The 21535-nt window shown below is 42.1% G+C and overlaps 1 protein-coding gene across 4 annotated transcripts in view; it reads left to right on the top strand.

The window, feature by feature from the left end:
• The window catches only part of GRHL2 (grainyhead like transcription factor 2), a 165881-nt gene that overhangs the window by 36763 nt on the left and 107583 nt on the right, over positions 1–21535 (top strand). For all 4 annotated transcript variants that reach the window (XM_061123656.1, XM_061123655.1, XM_061123654.1 and 1 more), the window contains exons 2-3: positions 9445–9640; positions 18782–18849. In XM_061123656.1, coding sequence (XP_060979639.1) covers positions 9473–9640; positions 18782–18849 — 236 coding nt within the window. In that variant the 5' untranslated portion in view covers positions 9445–9472. The remainder of the gene's footprint in view (positions 1–9444; positions 9641–18781; positions 18850–21535) is intronic.

The following is a 21535-nucleotide window of genomic DNA, read 5'->3' as shown; positions in this document are numbered from 1 at the left end:
GAGGGAGGAGGGGGACAATGGTGAAAGCAGGGAGGTTCAGAAACAGTATTATTATTATTATTCAGAAACAGTATTAGCTCTTTGTTGCTGGGTAACATAGTATCTAAAAACTTGGCAGCTAAAATAGCAAACATTATCTTATACAGTTTCTGATGGTCAGGAGTCTAAGAGTAGCTTAGCTGGGGATGGCTGTGGCTCAGGGTCTCTGTAAGGTTGCACTCAGGCTGTCATCTGGGGCTATAACTGATTTCATACTTGACTTTGCCTGTGGGATGTATTAAGCTCCCTCACGGGTTGGTGGTGGTCTTCAGTTTCTCATTAATTGTTAGTCAAGGCTTCAGTTTCTCACTGTAATGTGGCAGTTTAGTTTCCCCAGAATAAGAGAGGAGCAAGAGAGAGAAAGAGAGAGACTTATCAAAATGGAAGACTTTCATTATCTAATTCTAGGAGTGCCATACTGTCCCTTTTGCCATCTGCTATTGATCATATCAAAGTCTGGTACGGTGTGGGTGGGCACTCCACAAAGCTGTGAGTTCTAGGAGGCACGGATTGTTGGGAGCCCGTAGTGGAGGTTGCCTACCTCAGAGACCATTGTGGTAATCCAAGTAGGAGATGATGGTGGCTTGCAGCAGCATACTTGCAGTGGAATGGTGAGAAGAGGTCACAGTATCTATAGGGTTTTTAAATGAAGTGGATGGAAGAAAATGAAGGTTCATGGATGACTCTGTGTTAGCTGCCTTTTAAGAGATAAGTGCCTGGGGCCAGTCCAAGTATCTAGGTGTGCTACTCGACTCAGAGAGGTGTGTGTGTGTGTGTGTGTGTGTGTGTGTGTGTGTGTGATAGAGTGGGGACTAGTGCTTTTAGAAGAAAGCCAGTGCAAAGTTGGAGAAGAGGGATTCACAGATCTTGGAGTGAAGTTGGACAGATTGGGAATCTAGGGCAGGTCAGGGACGTGGTGTAGGATAGACTGAACCATGTACGGGAACTGCTGGCTTTTTGATTAACGAGTGCCACTTTTTTGGTATAGCTGGTGAATCCAACAGCTGAATAACAGTTTTCTTTCCATAGTTGGTATTCTTTGCATAGTAAAAATTAAATGGTAGACTATGTAGTAAATGGGCTTCCCTGGTAGCTCAGCTGGTAAAGAATCTGCCTGCAATTCAGGAGACCCCGGTTCGATTCCTGGGTCAGAAAGATCCCCTGGAGAAGGGATAGGCTAACCACTCCAGTATTCTTGGGCTTCCCTGGTGGCTTAGATGGTAAAGAATCCACCTGCAGTGCGGGAGACCTGGGTTTGATCTCTGGGTTGGGAAGATCCCTGGAGGAGGGCATGGCTACCCACTCCAGTATTCTTGCCTGGAGGAGCCTGGTGGGTTACAGTCCATGGGGTCGCAAAGAGCTGGACATGACCGAGAGACTAAGCACAGTCCAGCACATGTAGTAAATAATACACATGTGTATTACACACTGTAGGAGTTTGTAGTACAGGAAAGCCCTTAAAAACTCAAATAGGAACAATCAGGGAGTATTTTCTGCAAGATGGGATGTTGGAGCTGGACTTTGCTAAGAGTAGAATTTAGATGGAGAGAAGCAGGAAGGGAATTTCAGGCCAGGGGACAGTCTGAACAAAAGCATGGATATAGAAATGGGGCTTCTTTGTGGAACCTCAGCTAAATGGTTCAACTCCTTATGCTAAGCAAGTAGGAATAAATTTTGAGAAGCAGTAGGGGCCTGATAATGGAGAATCCTAAGTATCAGATGGAGGATTTTGGACTTGATATTACAGGTGGTGAAGAAACATAGAACACTCTTGAAAGTAATTAACTACGAAGGTGATTCCACAGGGGCTCAATAGGTGTTGGAGGCAGGGAAAGCTGAAGGATGAGACCACTTGGAGGCATAAAGAGATAAGACTAAAACTGTGATCTTCGATGTGGTGACTGACTCCATATAAGGGACAAGAGAAAGTATAATAGCTAACACACATGATACTTTTATACTGTGTCAATTTTAATTCTGAGAAAATCCGAGAGAGTGGATATTATTCTGCTTCATTTGGGAGTACATCTCAGTTTTACAGGTGAGGAAACTGATGCCCAGAAAGGTTAACTAACTCAACCAAGGTTACACAGCCAGTAAGCGGCGCAGCCAGAATTTATACCCAGGCCATCTGGCTCCAGAGTCTATATGTTATTTTATTTTAAATTTATTTATTTTAATTAGAGGCTAATTACTTTACCATATTGTGGTGGTTTTTGCCATACAGTGACATGAATCAGCCATGGGTGTCCCCTCCCACCTCCCTGCCCACAGAGTCTATATGTTAAACCAGTACATAAGATTTGGTTCTGGATATCTAGGAACAGGTGATGATGAGGTGTGCTCAACTGAGAAATGATGGTTACCTTAGTTCTGGATTGAGTTTAAGTTGACAACAGGACATCTGAGAGAGAAGGTAGAACCGGCTCTTAGGTGATACATGTCTGTTAGACATGAAAGTAGAGGATGAGTGAAAGCCATGTGAACCAGCAATGGAGAGAAAAGAACCAAGGGCCCAGGAAAGATGAGAGTTAGAGAACAGGAAGAGGAGAGAAGAACTTAGGCTTTGCAGGTGGCGCTCGTGGTAAAGAACCCGCTTGCCAACACAGGAGATGTAAGAGATGGGGATTTGATCCCTAAGTTGGGAAGATCCCCTGGAGAATTGCATGGCAGCCCACTCTAGTATTCTTGCCTGGAGAATCCCATGGACAGGAGAGCCTGGTGGGCTACAGTCCATAGGGTTGCAAAGAGTCAGGCCCGACTGAAGCGACTTCGTATGCACGCAGAGTAGCAATTGGAAAAGAATGTTTGGCTACAGAGAACTGCCCTTGTACCGTATCTTCGAAGCCAGGCGAGGCAAGATTTTACAGAAGTGAGAAATGGCCAAGAAAATCCAAGGAGATTAAAAACGGAGAGCCGTCTGTTGGATTTTGAGTGGGGGTCATTAATAGAATCAGTTCTAAAGAGAATACTTCTAACTATTATTTATTGAAGATCTGTAATGTACCAGGCTCACTGTATGTGAATATCTGAGTTTACCTTTAGAACAACACTGTCAGTCTGATATGATACAGAGGAAGAAACAGAAGCTTGAAGAAGTACCTCATCCAAATTCAGAAATCGACAGAGCTGAGATTAAAACTGAAGTTTAACCATTCTCCCCCTAAATTAAGGCAAAAAGCTCCCAAACAACCCTCCCCACAAAGAAAGACTAAAGCTCTTCTAGGAATTTTTTTTTTTAAAAGAATGGTAAGAAATGAATTGAAAGTGATAATTTGACGTGAAACATCACTGTCCTGCTTTTCTGTGGTCCCAAGTGAAATGAATTTATGTCTGAATTTGTTGATTATTACTGCACATATTTTTAGGAGGTGAAGGCATTATGTGTTAAGTTCTTTATGCTTCTCCCCAGCAAAGCATGCTCTCTGTTAGACTCTTACTAATGCCCCAGGGCATGATAGGTTGTGGTAGAGTGATCTGGAGTTTTTCTTGACCTGTTGGTTATGATCTCAGTCTCATGAAAGCTCCACCTCTTTCACTATTTCAGTTGATGAATCACTCATCTGTTAGTTTTTCTCCCAGCATCAACAAAATGAAGTAGTGGATTAAAGGAACAAATGAAAGACAAAAAAAATATCTATGATCTAACAAGACCTTTAGCCTTGCTGGGAATACTTAGGTGCTAATGTAAACTTTCCTCCAAGGAGGAACAGGGATCAGGTTTATAGTTGATGTATTCTGTGTTCAAAGCAACTCAGAAAATTGCAAACCTAAAGCTACTGAAAGGATATTTAAAAAGCTGATCAGCTCATGATTAGAACTACCATTCCAAAAGAGTAATGATGAAACTCACCTCCAGAAAGTGTTCCAAGCTTTGGTAAAAGCTGTTCTGTGAGACAAGTGCTCGGGCCTGGTGCACTGGGAAGACCCAGAGGAATCGGGTGGAGAGGGAGGTGGGAGGGGGGATCGGGATGGGGAATACGTGTAAATCTATTGCTGATTCATGTCAATGTATGACAAAACCCACTGAAAAAATAAATAAATTAATTAATTAAAACAAAAACAAAAACAAACAAACAACCCCCCCCCAAAAAAAAAAAAAGACTCACTGATGGAAAAAAAAAAAACTTTCCTTTCTTTACAGGTCTACATTTTTGCTCAATGTACCAGAGAGATTGTTCTGTTTTTATTAAACCAAGCTTTATTCAACAGTGCTCTGTACTGGAGAGATTATAATCTATGGAAACAAAACAAAACAAAACAAAGTCATTATGCAGTTAAAGGGAAGAGCATAAAACTCCTTTGGCCATCAAAAAATGTGAACAGAAACAACTAGCAAGGTTGTATTTTCCCAGAATATTTTTTTCTATTGATCATGTAAGGATTCATCAAGCATTTCTTCATAGAAAAGCTGATGAATCTAGATTTACAAGTGAACATTTGTGCTGGGAACATTTGTGCTGGGAACATATGAAATCAGCAATCCAGGAGACTCAGCAGGAGGGAGAAGAAGGAAGACTCAAGGAAAAAATCTCTCCAGTGAATGAGGACGCAACTTAGTGTAAATCAAGAGTTGGCTCTTATCCTTCACCCTGGCGCTTCCTGCTGAATTTTGGAAATTAGCCAGTGTTGTAATTAACACTCCACCCCCAATCCACCCCCACCCCGCCTCCCAGCTTTTGTTAAGTAAGGAGAGTCAAATCCCCATCTTTTCCAATGGTGAGGTCACTACGAATAACCTAAAGCTCTTCCTTCCTGCCGGATGATTTTAGGAAGTATACATGATACGTGGGCACTCCTGGGCAGAAATTAGGGTTCAGATTCTCTATTTCGCCCTCTAAGTGAAGGCTGCAGACCAGGCCCCCATGGTGGCTTCTACTAAGTGACTGGGAGGGGTGGTCATGGCACCGCCCCAAGTGGCCCACTAGCACTGTCTTCTTGGTCCTCCCAGAGACTTCGTTTCTCCCATTTACAGACCCTTAGGAGTCCACCAAAATTCTTTCTCTAAATCCAACTCTATCCACTGTGATTAGTAATGTCCACAACATGGAAATGCTGTTTTACTGTTAAACCAAAATCTGTAATTTTTTTTTTACATTGATGAGTAGTTGATTTATGATGTATTAATTTCTGCTGCACAGTGAAGAGATTCAATTATACATATATGTATACATTCTTTTTTTATAGCCTTTCCCATTATGGTTTATCACAAGATATTGAGTATAGGTCCCTGTGCTATCTAGTAGGGCTTTGGTGTTTAGCCGTTCTCTTTGTGTCAAGAGAAATATCAATAACCTCAGATATGCAGATAACACCACCCTTATAGCAGAAAGTGAAGAACTAAAGAGCCTCCTGATGAAAGTGAAAGAGGAGAGTGAAAAAGTTGGCTTAAACCTCAACATTCAGAAAACTAAGATCATGGCATCCGGTCCCATCACTTCATGGCAGATAGATGGGAAAACAGTAAAACAGTGGCTGACTCTATTTTTCTGGGCTCCAAAGTCACTGCAGATGGTGACTGCAGCCATGAAATTAAAAGACGCTTACTCCTTGGAGGGAAAGTTATGACCAGCCTAGACAGCATGTTAAAAAGCAGAGACATTACTTTGCCAACAAAGGTCCATCTAGTCAGGGCTATGGTTTTCCAGTGGTCATGTATGGATGTGAGAGTTGGACCGTGAAGAAAGCTGAGTGCCGAAGAATTGATGCTTTAGAATTGTAGTGTTGGAGAAGACTCTTGAGAGTCCCTTGGACTGCAAGGAGATCCAACCAGGCCATCCTAAAGGAGATCAGTCCTGGGTGTTCATTGGAAGGACTGATGTTGAAGCTGAAACTCCAGTACTTTGATCACCTGATGCGAAGAGCTGACTCATTTGAAAAGACCCTGATGCTGGGAAAGATTGAGGGCAGAAGGAGAAGGGGATGACAGAGGATGAGATGGTTGGATGGCATCACCGACTCAATGGACAGGGGTTTGGGTGGGCTCCGGGAGTTTGTGATGGACAGGGAGGCCTGGCGTGCCGCGGTTCATGGGGTCGCAAAGAGTCGGACATGACTGACCGACTGAACTGAACTGAACTGATGTACTAGTTTGGATTGCTAACCCCAAACTCCCACCCCATCCCTCCCCCACCTCACCTGCCATTAGCAATCACAAGTCTGTTCTCTATGTCTCTGAGTCTGTTTCTGCTTTTGTAGATAAGTTCATTTGTGTCATAATTTAGATTCCACACATAAGGGATATCATATGGTATTTGTCTTTCTCTGATCTACTTCACTTAGTTGACAGTCTCTAGGTCCATCTATGTTGCTGCAGATGGCATTATTTCATTCTTTTTTTTTAATGACTAATACACCATTGTATATAAAATATGTAAATTTCTTGGACTTTCCAAAATGAATACAAATGTGCTCCTTTTGTCAGAAAATCCCATTGTTTTGCATTACCAATACATTCTTCACTTAAAAAAATATTTCCCACATCTGCCCATTTCACCACTGACCAGCACTCTCCTGCCTTTCCTTCAGGTCTTTGTGGGAACTTTGCTTCCTCCTGGATCCTCTGGCTAGGTTAGTCCCCTCTGTCATAAACCCTCACTCATGACACTGTTCATTTCTCACGCTCATCACGCATGTAACACCGGTGCTTGCTTTCCCTTCCTGGATTGCAGGCTACGTGGGCTCCAGGGCATGCCCATGTCCTTTGCCATCACACCCTCCACATATAGCATGATAATTTGGTGTCTGTTGGGCTCTTACGGAAAATAGCTAAGTGAACAACTTCAGACTCCCTTAATTAATGACTACCTTTAGCACTTCTACGTTATAATCAAAAGTTGCCATGCCCTCAAACTTTCTAAGAATATAGAACTGTGCCGTGAGACTAATACTTGTCATTGTTGTTCAGTTTACAATCGTTTTATCCACTATCTTCTTGAGTTCTCACAGTCATACTGTGAGGTTAGTAGGGTAGGCATTGCACTGCTTTGTGTTTTAACGCTTTGTTTTTTACTGGAGTAGAGTTGATTAACAATGTTGTGTTAGTGTCAGCTGTACCACAAAGTGATTCACTTATCCATGTATCCTTTTTCAAATTCTTTCCCCAATTAGGTTGTTCCACGATATTAAGCAGAGTTCCCTGTGCTATACAGTAGGTCCTTGTTGGTTATCCATTCACATCAGTCAGAATGGCTGTCATCAAAAAACCCAGAAGCAATAGATGCTGGAGAGGGTGTGGAGAGAAGGGAACCCTCCTACACCCTCGGTGAGAATGTAAATTGGTGCAGCTACTAAGGAAAAAGGGCTTCCCGGTAGCTCAGTTGGTAAAGAATCCGCCTGCAATGCAGGAGATCCCGGTTTGATTCCTGGGCCGGGAAGATCCCCTGGAGAAGGGATAGGCTACCACTCCCGTATTCTTGGGCTTCCCTGGTGTCTCAGATGGTAAAGAATCCGCCTGCAATGTGGGAGACCTGGATTTGATCCCTGGGTTGGGAAGATCCCCTGGAGAAGGGAAAGGCTGCCCACTCCGGTATTCTCATCTCGAGAATTGCATGGACTGTATAGTCCATGGGGTCACAGAGTCAGACACTACTGAGTGACTTTCACTCACCCACTTGACTAAGGAAAAAACAGTGTGGGGTTTCCTTAAGAAACTAAAAATAGTGCTGCCTTTATGTAAGGCACGAAGAAACCTCGGGCAGTGTTCCTCCTCTGTAAACAGTGAACAGAGACTCACTTCCAGAGCCTGTGCTGCTCCGTGTTGCCACACAGCCGAATGGTTAGAAAGGCCTTCCACCAGGGTTTTCCCGTTTACTTCCAGAAACTTGGTTTTTACCCTTTTAATTCAATTCATGTACAGTTGGGTCATTATTTTCTCTTTCCTCCCAATCAGTTCTACCAAGCCACTGGCACTAAGAGTTCAAACCATCTAAAATTTGGAGACCATCTAAAATTCCACTCTGCTCAATGCAGCTTCCCCCCCCCCCCCCCCCCCCATATATATTACCAATGTCATTTTCTGACTCTCCACTTGCATGACACCATGCCTCCACAAAGGGCCCTCAACACAGCCTTTGTTGTGAGTTCACAGCAGTTTTCCACCACAAAGTGAGCTGGGAGACCATCTACCGTTAGAGGGCCCTGCAGGAATATCAGCAAAAAGGTTTGTCTTTACTGAATGACCATCGGAAGGCTCTTGCTGGATGACTTTCCACTGATCAGCATACATGCTGCCTTTGCAATCATGCCACTTATCTGTGTCACGTTACCCCGAGTAGACCCAGGTGTTACTGAAATACAATGTCTCATTGTTACTTTCTGATTTCATTTCAATGAACAAGTCTGGGGTGTGCTGCTGAGGACTGTGGTGGTTTAGGGGTGAAAGTGAAAATCACTCAGTTGTGTTCAACTCTTTGCGACCCCGTGGACTATAGCCCGCCAGGCTCCTCTATCCATGGAATTATCCAGGCAAGAATACTGGAGAGGGTAGCCATTCTCTTCTCCAGGGGATCTTCCCGACCTAGGGATCAACCCTGGGTGAGTCACCTGCACTGCAGGCAGGTTCTTTACCATCGGAGCCACCAGGTACTTCAGCTATTATTGATTGAATCCTTAAGAAATTGCTGTGATGGTCATTTGCTGCTTTACCTGAGTTTGGCTTGGTTAGGACTGACAAACAACTCCAGCCCCTCTTGTCTGCTGAAGATTCTTCCGGTGCCCTCCTCACCCTCCATGATGATCTTTTATGATCTGTAGCTTCGATGTCCTTTAAATATAGTAGGATCCCATGGAACATAGGACTCATGTACAGAGTTCATCTCTTTCCTGTTGCTTCGCATCCGTATGATGCATCATATCTGCAGAACGCCTTGTGCCTTGTTTCTCTAGCTTCTATTGCCTTTTAAATTAAAGGACTTGGATTGGTCTATAATTCGCTAGCAGTTACAGTGTAAATTACACTAGATAAAACTGTTTTTTAACCGCCATTGACATGCCAATTACTTTTAATGTGTTGCACATATTTATACACTAGGACTTACAGAATTAAATGAAGCCTGTTCCCTCCCAGGGTTTCATTCTAATATATATTAATGAAGGATAATCAAATAAAATTATTTAGCTCCTGAACTGATTGGTTATGAAAAGCTGAGTGTGAGGGGAGTCAACCGAAACTACTTCTACACTACCTCTTAAAGGTCATTATTACCTCTCCTGGACGGTCAAGAAATAAATCAGTGGCTTTATCAATGTGACGTGGCCATCACTTTAGTATTAATCTTCCTTCTCTCCCACTCTGGGGAAGTACAAGTGAACCAAATCACGTGCATATTTTTATTCCATGTGCATATTTAGTGGGAAAAGAACACTTCTCTGATCATGAACCTCGCATTTCTCTTGCTTTCGCAGTAATAAACGACTGGTGGCCTTAGTGCCCATGCCCAGTGACCCTCCATTTAATACCCGAAGAGCCTACACGAGTGAGGATGAGGCCTGGAAGTCGTATTTGGAGAACCCCCTGACGGCGGCCACCAAGGCAATGATGAGCATCAACGGCGACGAGGACAGCGCGGCCGCGCTTGGCCTTCTGTACGACTACTACAAGGTAGACCGCGCAGCCCCGCCCGCTCCGCGCTCGGCCCCCAGGACCGCCCCTCTCTGGGCAGAGAGCACAAGCGCTCCGTCCCCGGCCAGAGAACTGAGGGTATTTCCACACTCACCGTGGAACTCAGCCTCTTCTTGTCTCATTGCTTCCCTGCTTTCCCGTCTGTGAAGCCCAACTTCACCCCTGCCCAGAGGGAGTTTTCCTTTTCAGATGCTTACTTCTGTGCCCTCTGTTTACAAGCGTACATAATATCTATGTTTAATGCCTGCAAGGCCGGAGACCTGGGTTTGATTCCTGGGTGGGGAAGATCCACTGGAGAAGGGATAGGCTACCCACGCCAGTGTTCTTGGGTTGCCCTTGTGGCTCAACTGGTAAAGAATCCTCCTGCAATGCAGGAGACGTGGGTTCGATCCCTGGGTTGGAAAGATCCCCTGCAGAAGGGAACAGCTACCCACTTAAGTGTTTTGGCTTGGAGAATTCCATGAACTGTATAGTCCATGGGTTGCAAAGAGTCGGACACAACTGAGGGACTTTCACTTTCACATTTAATTCCTACTTCATATCATATTGTGGTACTTCTTTGCTGCCATTTTTACTTGATGATTTTTGGTGAATAAGGAATATTGCATTGTGTGGCTGTACCGTAATTTAGTCATTGCTGTTTGGGGGCATTGAAGTTGCTTTTATTTCTTATTTTATTTTATTATTATTTTAAAATTAAGTAATGTGGGACTTCCCTGGTGATCAGTGGTTAAGACTCAGTGCTTCCATTGCAGGGGGCGTGGGTTCCATGCCTGGTTGGGGAACTAAGATCCCACATGCTGCATGGTGCAGCCAAAAATAAATAAATTAATAAAATGAAATAGATAAATGAAATAATGAGACCCTTTATGTTTTTATTTATTTATTTTTTGGCCAAACCCTGTGATGTGCAGGATCTTGGTTCCCCAACCAGGGACTGAAGCCAGTCCCATGGCAGTGAATGCAGCAGTAAAAGTGCCAAGTCCTAACCGCTGGAGTGCCAGGGAACTCCCTAGTTTGCTTTTAGATATTCTATTTTATAAGAAACATCAGGATTTCTAGATTTTTCACTTTAGTAAGAAATATACCAATGAATGCTTTTATGGTAGACTTTTGCAGCAATTCCAAAATCTGTCTCCCTTTGTTTCACTGGGCACTCAGTATTTATTTTGAAAAACCCTTAAAACAAAATGAATGTAATTCACTTGCATTACAAAAATACTTGTCACAGGTACCTTCAAAACAGGAGTATTTCAGGAAATCAAACAACAAACATTGGTCTGTCTTTTCTGTAAAGGACTATATCTGGTATGACCTGCTTCCTTAGAACCAGTGAAGTGTAAAAAGTCAACAAATATTTACTGATTGAGGATATTTATTGCCTGATTTGATTGTAAACACCTGGGCTTATGCTGGGTTTGGCACAAGGTGAAAATGGCTGTGTTTATTTTGCTGGTTGGGAGCAACTCTTTAGAATAAGAACTAAATCCTCCTCTTGCCGGCTCCTTCCACCATGAGAAAATCACACAAGAGGAGTTTTTGTTTGAGCTGAGTGTCAGTCTCGGTTTCCTACTTCCTTCCTGCCTCCCAGTTCCTGTTTCCTTCCAGCAGTCTTCACCAGTGCAAGCTGTGCTGTCTCCTGTGTCTCTCCTAAACCAGAGTTTTCATGCTTTCCAAGGATCTCCCACCAACACCAACACCAGTACCAACTCTGGCACTGACCGACCACCCCCAAGCCTACTCTTTGACCCACGTTCTCTAAAATTATTCATTGCTTTTTCAGCTTCCTCTAACTTTCTCTATTAAAACGCTAAGGAGGGCTCCCTCTGTGGGGAGAGAAAGTAAAGCCAAGCCCAGTTGCACTTGTTAGTCTCTCAGTGGTGTCTGACTCTATGCGACCTTATGGACTGTAACCTGCCAGGCTCTGCTGTTCATGGAATTTTCCAGGCAAGAATACTAGAATGGGTTGCCATTCCCTTCTCCAAGGGATCTTCCCGACCCAGGGATTGAATCCGGGTGGGTCTCCTACACCGCAGGCAAATTCTTTACCATCTGAGACACCAGGGAAGCCCCAAGTTGTGCTTATCAAAGATGAGATATTGGGTTGGCCAAAAAGTTGGTTCGAGTTTTTCCGTAAGCTGGTACGAACAAACATTTTGGCCAACCTGATACAAGGCATGAGTAACTGAGAGGTTGGCCCGTCCAGGCTATTTTAAATGAGGATGTTATTGACTCAAATAAATGTATCTTATGGTTAGAAAGTGCCGGAGAAATAATGGAAAGGCATTCCACTTGTACCCTTGCAGTCTAGGTTGACTTTTCCCCCTTACTAAGAGAACTGGAATTGGCAGATTTCACAGCTCTCTTGTGAAGGTGTACAATTCCCAACATGACTTCTGACCTAGCAAAAAGGGGCTTTAACTTTGGGACCTGGGGTCCACATGAAAGGATGTAGGGTCTAATCTCCATTTCATGCAAGTAGGACAGTTTCCTACAATGAACAGGAAGCACCTGAAAAGAACTGAGCCTGGAAAACAAAGATGGTTTCTCGGCAGGCTTTCTTTTCTTCTTTTGTTTGTGGTTGTTTTATATATTTGAATCCTTTTTGACTGAGAAGCTAAGTTGAAAAACACAAGGATGATTTCTAAACGTTTTGGGGTGAACATTTTCAGAATGTATTGAGGATGGTATAGAACTTATCATGTTAGATTGTTTCATGTTCTAGGCTATTTCTTGAGGGTTTAGATTTATTAGACTTTTGTGTTAATACTTAATGTTTGGAAATGATCTCATCCCTAGAAAGAAATCGCAAAGCAATTTTTATTTATTATAAAAAATAGTTAAGCTTGACACTCATTAATCTTTAAAATCTGGTAACATATCATTAAAGTGACTATGATTTAATCATTTGGGTCATTAAAACTTTTTGGTAAGCTTTATAACTTCATTAAGCAAATATGTTAGTAATAGTTTTATAAGGCTATGAAGAAATACATTAAGATAATTTTGAAGAAACATATTGTTCTTATTTTTAAAAACAAATTTTATTCCATTACTGTGAAGTGGACATAATTTCAGGTATCTTTATTAGATGACAGTTCTTTCATATTAATGAAAAAGAGAAATATACCTTGAAACAAAACTCATTAGTAATTTAGAAAAGAATTTAATTTCCCATAGGGTCAAAGGATAAAGTATTAGTAAATATAGTACCTAGATTACCTCTCCTTTTGTACATTATTAATAGTTGAAATTCTGCTTTCATAAATATTTTAAGATACAGAGTAGGGAGTTTACATAAAACTCAATTTGAGGATATGGAGAAAATGGAACCCTCCTACGCTGTTGGTGGGAATGTAAATTGTTTCAACAACTGGAAAACAGAGGTGTCTCAAAAAACTAAAAATAGAGCTACTATATGACCCTGCAATTCCACTCTCAGATATATATTAGAAAAAACCCAAAACGCTAATTCACAAAGATATGTGTACCTCACTGTTCATAGCAACATTACTGACAATTGCTAAGATATAGAAGCAACCTAAGTTTCCATCAATGGGTGGATAAAGATACGGTGTATATGTGTGTGTGTGGGCACACACACATACACAGTGGAATACTAGTCAATCATAAAAAATGAAAACTTACCATTTGTAACAACGTGGATGGACTCAGAGGATATTATGTTTAGTGAAATGTTAGGGAAAGACAAATGCTATATAATGTAACTTACATGTGAAATCTAAAAAATAAAAACACACCAGTGAATATAACAAAAAAGAAACATACTCAGATATAGAGAACAAATTGGTAGTTACCAGTGGGGAGATGGAAGAGAGGAAGGGCAAGTTTGGGGTGGGGATTAAAAGTTACAAACTACTATGTATAAAATAAATAAGCTACAAAGATAAATTATACAACACAGGGCATATCACCAATATTTTATAATAACTAAATGTGATATAATCTTTAGAAACTGGAAATTACTGTGTTGTACACCTGAAACTTATTGTACATCAACCAGACCTCAAATAAATAAGCAAATAGTCATCACTACTTACTCCCACCCCCCCAAAAAAAACCCTCAATCTATAAACAAGTCTAAACTCCTACTGTTGAATTTGTATTTTCCAAGATTAATTTATTAATTTAAGATATAAAATATTCCACTAAAATGTTTTCTAAGCAGAGTTACATAGCTCATTTATTTCCCACAAGCTTCACTATATTTTTGCTTGAAACTTTAAACATTAAAGAATTAGCCTTGTTTTTAAAAACTGTGTGTGCAAATGAGCATTTTCAGGCCTCAGTCAGCCCTCTCTTGTTTACAGGTTGTGTATGCTGGTAGTAAAGTTATAACAAAGTTAAATCTACTTTGAGAATGGACTTTCTGTAGTAAAGTAAAATGTTAATGGAAAAAAAAATCAGAGATTCTATTTTTTTGAATATAAACTTGGGGAAGTCAGATTACTGTAGCAATTGCTACAGCAGTATCATTTAAATTCTGTAGACTTTTTATACCTCTTTGGAAATAAAAATCAATTCTTTTTGTAAAACATACCATTTTCCCCTCACTGCTGAGGTTGGAGTACATCACCTCTCTGGACAGTAGAGAGAGGAATGTGTGTGATGCGCAGCAGACACTCAAAAGCAATGGTGGTCCCTGTCCTTGGAAACTGCACGAGTGTACCTTGGTGTAATACTTCATCCGCTACAAAGTCTTTCCACCTGTATTTTAAACCTGTCCCTACAGGATCACTGGAGTGAATCCAATCAGGTCTTTTATTTTCAGCTTAGGCAACTAAGTGGAATTTACAGAGGTCCCAGGGCAATCCTGTACATGCCCAATATCTATGTCATGAGGCTGTCTCAGTTAGTTTTCTTGGGCTGCTGTGACAGATTATCACAGACTGGGGGCCTTAAACAACAGAGATTTACTTTCTTACCATTCTGGAGACTGAAGCCCAAGACCAAGGTGCTGACAGCGTTGGTTTCTGGCAAGGCCTCGCTTCCTTCCCACCTTGCAGATGGCTCCCTTCTTGCTGTGGCCTCACGTGGCATTTCCTCTGTGCACACACGCTCCTGGCATCTCTTCTTCTTCCTAGAAGGGTGTCAGTCCTCTTCGATTAGCGCCCCACCTTTAGAAAATCATTTAACCTTAGATGCTTAGTCGCTCAGTTGTGTCCAACTAAGTAGCCCGGTGGACTGTAGCCCCCCAGGCTCCTCTGTCCATGGGATTTCCCAGGCAAGAACACTGGAGTGGGTTGTCATTTCCTGCCCCAGGGGATCTTCCTGACACAGGGATCAAACCCACGTCTCTTGTGTCCCCTGCATTGGCAGGTGGGTTCTTTACCAGTAGCGCCACCTGGGAAGCCCCATTTAATCTTAACCACCTCCTTAAAGGCCCTATCTCCAGTCACATTGGAGATTAGGGTTTTAACATACAAACATTGGAGGCATACAATTCAGTCCATAACACTCAACCCTGTTTAAAAAATGCTTTAATGGAATCCATTTGAAAATAGACTCAAAACTTTAAAATATGTATTTGGAGCTTAGGTGAAATCTATAAAATTAACCAAAATGCTAGAATTTGTTGTAATTTAAAGACTCAGATACTAGCCTAGTTCTCTATTGGGTTCAAGCTCCTCACCAACAACAGCTCTGAAATCAATTGTGACCTTTTGATTAATTTCAACCATGACAGAAAAATATGACAGATTTCATTTGTTATTTTTATGTGGTTTGATTTACTTTAGCTTACTTTACTTTTCCCCTGAAGAAGCTGATGATTCGTAATCATCTGATTCTAGCTCTGGTGAAAATATTCTTCCCTGGCCAGCTGGTTCCTCTCTATTCTGTTGACCTGGTGCTGCTGGAAACCAAGATGTTTGTTTGTTTCTCTAACCATTTGGTCATCCACTTATTCATCCATCCATCCAACAAATGCTAATTCACCATGACTTTCCAGCAATGGTGTAGATATTAGGGGGGTGGGTTGAGTATCCAAAGGCAGATGGGACCCAGTTTAAGACCTTAGTGAGGTCACCGTCCAGGATGTCTGTAACAGTCCCGTAAACCTGTAACCACAGTGCATGGCAGTAAATACTATGAAAGTGCTGTGCCCCAGGTGCAGTGAGGAGGGTGTGCCAGCCTTCCAGAGAGCTCAGGTTTTCCAGAATCGTGCTCAGTCGCTCAGTCATGTCCGACTCTTTGCGACCCCATGGACTGCAGCTGGTGGTGCTAGCGGTAAAGAACCTGCCTGCCAATGCAGGAGACATAAGAGATGGGAAGCAGTGCCTATTCTACGGGGAAGCAGAGGAGAGTTTTTCAGGTAGGCATACGGAGAAGGAGCATTTTAGGTAAAGCAAACAGGATATGAGAAAACGTGGGAGGTCAAACTCCAGGATGCATTCAGTAAAATCCAAGGAATCAGCCTTGCTGAACTGTGGGAGTGAGCCAGGGGGAGGGCAGGCAAGGTTGGTTAGGAAGGCAGCGACTCCTTCTGGAAGTGACCAGGCTGGTGGGCTGGGCTTTATTCCCCCAAGAGGGAGTGCAGGGCTAGGCACATGGCCTTGTTTTTCGCTAGATGAATGAGTGAATAAATGGTTTAATAAATATTCATAAGCTGTAGAAATTTTTGAAAGAAATCTTTTTATTTTTAATTTAAAAATAAAGCCTTTTGTTTTCAGTTTATATACATTAAAGAAAATGGATAGAAGCTTAAAGAAAATGAAATTTCCTGTAATTTTTCTATTATTCTTTGACATCATTTTCTGTATTACTGAAGGATTTTGAACATTGGCCTGGTAGATTGGAGAAATGATTTACACATGTTGCAGCAACAGCAGCAGCAGGGAGATGGATTATGAGCAGAGAATCCAGTGAACAGGTTGTTGCGATTGTCCAGACAAAAAAAGAATGAAACCCTAAAGTAAGATCTAATGGTAACTGTTCCCTGGGTCTGCATTTGTGAGGTTCTTCCTAAGTCAGCCACTCTATGTAGTCAGTCATGCAACGCAGAAACAAAGCAGTATGTTCAAGAGATCATTGAGTGTTTGTTTGAATAAAAGTTTGCAACTGATTCTGTTTGTGTGTGTGTGTGTCTGTGTATGTGCGTGTGTGAGAGAGAGAGATTTGATGAGAGAACCCTATAACTAGGATCACAATAACTCAGTTGATTCTCAGATTAACCAAGGCGGAGTACAGAAGAAGGGCTTTGGGGAAAAGGATAATTGTATGTTGAGTCTGAAGTGCTTGTAGGATGTTCAGGTGGGGATGTATGATGGTGAGTCTAGACTCGAAGAAGGGGCCTGAGTTCGGAGATCTCAGCTTCTCTAAGAAGGACAGTCTTTGGGAAGCCAAAAGTAAACATGGTTCCGGGTGGCCCAGATGGGAGCAAATCTGCAGGCACGGTGGGGTCAGACTGAAAGATCACTCTGGTTCTTCTTAATGGAGCCAGAATGGATTTGCAGGGACTAAGTGCAGGAGAGGAGAGCCCAGCTAAGCGGATGCAGTAGCCCAGGCAAAAGAGGTGGGGGGCTGAGCCAGGGGGCGGGCCTGCACAGGGAAGAGGACGGATCTGAGTCACATGGGATTTAGTGTGATGTCTTTAAGACTCATTCATATTACAGCATGTGTCAGAATTTCATCTTTAAGACTGAATAATATTTCATTGTGTGTGTGTACATATATATATATATAAAATACATTTTGTTTATTCATTCATCTGTTAGATGGACGTTTGAGTCATTTCCACCTTTTGGTTATTGTGAATAATGCTGCTATGAACATGGATGTGCTTGATATTAAAATTTTGTGATTATCTGTCATCTTCAGGAGATGATAGGAGTTTTGTTTTATTCATTTCATTTCTTGTTTAACATGTAGTAATGCTGCTACTCTGTAGACACTCAACATTGACATGTGCATGAAGGGCTTAAAATTGATTTACTTTATTTTTATTTAACAAATGTGTATAAATTTCCACGCTAAGTGCTTTTTAAAAATTGTCTCTTCTAATTTTACTAAACACCCTGTGAGGTATAGAACTACCACGATTCCTTTTTTTACAGCTGAGGAAACTGAGGCAGAGTTAGTTCGTGGTAGAGCTGAGATTTGAACCCAAATGATCAGGTCGAGGTCTGGACTCTTAGCCACCCCGCTGTGTCGCCTCCCTCGCCCAGCTGGCTGGGCTTGCAGACACATTTGGGTGAGTGGAAGCCATCCATGAGGATTGCAAGAGGAGTCCAGAAAAGAGAGACTTCTCATAAACCCTCTTTTATGTCAAAATAGTGCAGGATGCGTTTTCAGTGCAAAGGTGTGTGGCTAGAAGGAAGATCTGGGGATTTAGGGAAAAAACAAAATTGAAAAACAAAAAAAAATCCAAAACATCCAACCAGCCAAACAAATCTAAACCCACTATTCATGTATTTGAGAACTGCGGTAGAGATAGATGAGCGATCCTTAGTGCCGTTGGGTGATTAGATGATGGTCAGAAACACAGCTGGTCGGGGTGTCCCTTCTCTCAAGTAGCGCTTTTTCAATAATCTTTCAGGTAATGTGTTGGCACTGTAGTTGTGAAGTCCATAATAAAAGTCCATTAGAAGAAGAAGGGTGGGAGGCAAGCGGTGAGCTATGTAGGGAGGGTGGGTAAAGGTGGCCCAGGTACTGGATGTTGCCTCGCCACTGACGGTGCAGCCCACTACCGTGGGCTCTCCATGTCAGCCTGGAGTCCCTCATCACAATGGAGGGTCAGTCTCTGTTCCTTAATGGGATGCTTTCTGTCTGCTCCAGAGCATAGATTCCCCTCATCTATGCCCAACCAAGGTAGGGAGGGTTCAAGAGGTGCTCAGGTCCAGCGATGACTGCCTGTGTCGGCAAAGCACAGCAAAATCAGGGTTGCTGTGACTTTACATCGATCATCACCGTTTTGTGTCTGGTCCACTGTCGTTGCCACTCAGACTTCTCACCTTTAGCCATCTCCTGGCCATTGCAAATTTGCCACCTTTCCCCAGAGAATGCTCCATTTCATTTTCTTTGTTTATGCTGGTGGCAAGCTCTGCACAAGGTCACAGTTGCATCTATGTAAGTCTGACTAATGGTTGGTCATGATTTCAGGTTCCTCGAGACAAGAGGCTACTGTCTGTAAGCAAAGCAAGCGAGAGCCAAGAAGACCAGGATAAGAGGTATGATAATATATACAGGAATATGCCTGACTCTCCAGATAACTCCTTTTTTATGTTTTTGACAATGATGGTATTAAACTATAACTTTTGTTCTTGAGAGGATGTGGGAGTCAAGAAGCCTGACGTCTGCTCCCTGTCTTTTGGAGCCTGGACCAAAACTGGATTTCTCAGTTGGGAGAGCAAATTGCAATTTTTGGTTTTGCAATTTGCAGAGGGTCATCAGTGTCTTCCAAAAAGGCTGCAAATCCCAAGAGACAGAGGTGATATATTGGCAAGATAGCCCACTGCTAGTGTGAACTTTTCTGTTAATTCAGTGGCTGTGTAACTGCGATGAGGCTCTTAAGGGAGTGAGACATTTGAAGATGACCTTTGGTAAGGGGGAGAGGAAGGAGGCCAGGCTGATCTCAGTCTAGGGAGGAGCTGGTAGGGAGCCATGGGTGGCAGAGGACACTGTCAGGGTGCAGGGGCAGGAAAGATGTTAGGAGACCATAGGTAACACTCTTTTCCTTCAGTCCTGAATTAAGGACCAGTTGAAAAACAAGACACAGATTGAAATTAAAAAGAAAAAAAAATCAATTTTATTTCTAATGAAGCATAATCAGACAATGTGATTTTGAACGGGCAATTTATAATGTATCAGTACTGACTTAGATATGGCTTCTCATCCAGTCCCAGGCAGGACTTCAGGCCTCCCTGAAGGGACAGACCACATATGGCCTGGCCAAGGTGACTGGAGTGTCTGTCTCCTTTCTTTGGCCAAGATGATCCAGATATAAAGAAGGACCCATAAAGGTCTGAACCACCTTGCTCAGCTACTTCTCCCAAAGTAGCTCCCAAACACAACCAATCAAATAAATCTCTTCCCCTGCAGAGGAATGGAGAAGCCACAGTGCTTTTCTCTTGAAGGGTTTTCCACTTGGAAACATGAAGCCAAGAGAAATGAAGTCTCCTACTAAAACAGATGTCAGAATCTTTCCTGCCCTTGATAGGAACAGCTTGTGACCTTGTGATCTTGTCATACGACTAGCAGTGGGGACCGCCAGTCAGCAGTATTATGCGTGTGTCACCTCCAGGGCACACCCCCAGCAGAAGGTCAAGGCTGTCTGTGTGTGATTTGCTCTTCCAAGGGGATCTTCTGGGACTTTATGCTGCTTTGGGGACCTGGGCACTAGTTAGTAGCAGTGATGACAGGGAGAAAGAGGCTGATAGTCTTCAGGTCCAATAACTTTTCCTCCATCCAGTCCGTATTTAATAAGTTAAAGAAGTGTAAGTCCTACACCGATAATCACAGAAAGATTAGGAACGCATGCAGGGGGTGGCGATGGGGAGAGAAATGAATCTAAAATGTGTGCTCTGTATGTATCATAATAGATACAATAGGCCATGTTTTGGTAAAGTATCTTTTAGAGCAGCCTTAAAGACTGACAGCTGCCCATTGTATTTTAAAGGCCGTTTTTATATCTACAGAGTGCCTTAAAAAAACTGGCAGTGAGGTATAGACAAATCACCTTGTATAGGCTAATTATGACTGTGTAGACTTCTGGTTAAATGTAATTTGGAAGGATATCATTTGGTCTGCAGTGTACTCATGAATTAAGGTGCCATGGGCTGGCATGATATCATTACAAATGTTTGTATACAGAAGTCGCCACTTTCAAAAGTAATCTCAAGGACATGACTCCAATTTTTTTTTTTAAGAGTATATTTTCATGCACCATTCCTAGCATTGCATTTTTTCCTCATGTTATAATGTTTGGTTCAATTTTAAATTCTATTGCAAGTGAGTCCGTATCTCACAATAGCTCTTAACTTTGTTCAGGTCACCCATTTTGGGGGATGACTTTCAAAGTTCTCTGGCATCAGCTTTTAAAGTCAGTGCTATTCTGTAGAAGCACTGTTACACATTATAGCACAGTGCTGAGTCTATTATTTCCTTGTCTCGTGGTAATGAAGATTCAACTATATTTGCACAACTGTATTCACTTGCTTATCTGTTTGTTTATAAGAAGGCCCAAAATATTTTGACTTATGTTTCTTGTTTAGAATCCAAGTGTTTTGCATGAAATACAGACTTAAGAAATTTGGATTGAAATGGACTCTGACTGTAGAGGAATTGATTAATTTAGAATATTTTGGCCAAACCAGTAAGACCATGCTTGTGCAAAACCCAGAAGTGTGAAAAAAGTAGATAATTGCTTTGGTAGCTATTGAACATAGACCAACCCTTCTACACTCAACTTGCAGTATATTATCCAAAAGGTACTGCCTAAAATGAGTTTGGGAGATTCTGGGTTACAATGAAACATTTGGAGGAACCCCTGGGGGCCTTTACTGTGTTCACGGCTGTGACCCACCAGGGTGGTCTTGTTTTGGCAATAGCATCTTTTTTTAAAATATTGATTTTATCATGGACTCCTTTCTTTGAGGAACATGTATTAACATGCCATGTGATGTTCTAAACACACGAGGTTTAGGAAATATTGATATAAATGGGTGGTCTGGGTTTTGGCATCATCCACTCACTGGATTCAGATTAAACGTAATATCTAATTTTCACTGTGCCTTAGACACAGATTTGTTGTATTGATTTGGCCACGAAAGCAGGTTATTACTGAAAGCCAGAATGTTTATAGACTAGTGATTTTATTCTTTAAAGGATTCCTTTCTAGAGTGGTTTCTTTAGGTC

This window comes from Dama dama, chromosome 21 (assembly GCF_033118175.1).
Source record: "Dama dama isolate Ldn47 chromosome 21, ASM3311817v1, whole genome shotgun sequence".
NCBI lineage: Eukaryota > Metazoa > Chordata > Mammalia > Artiodactyla > Cervidae > Dama > Dama dama.
The sequence above is the reverse complement of the archived record's forward strand: the minus strand, read 5'-3'. Positions and strand labels throughout refer to the sequence as shown.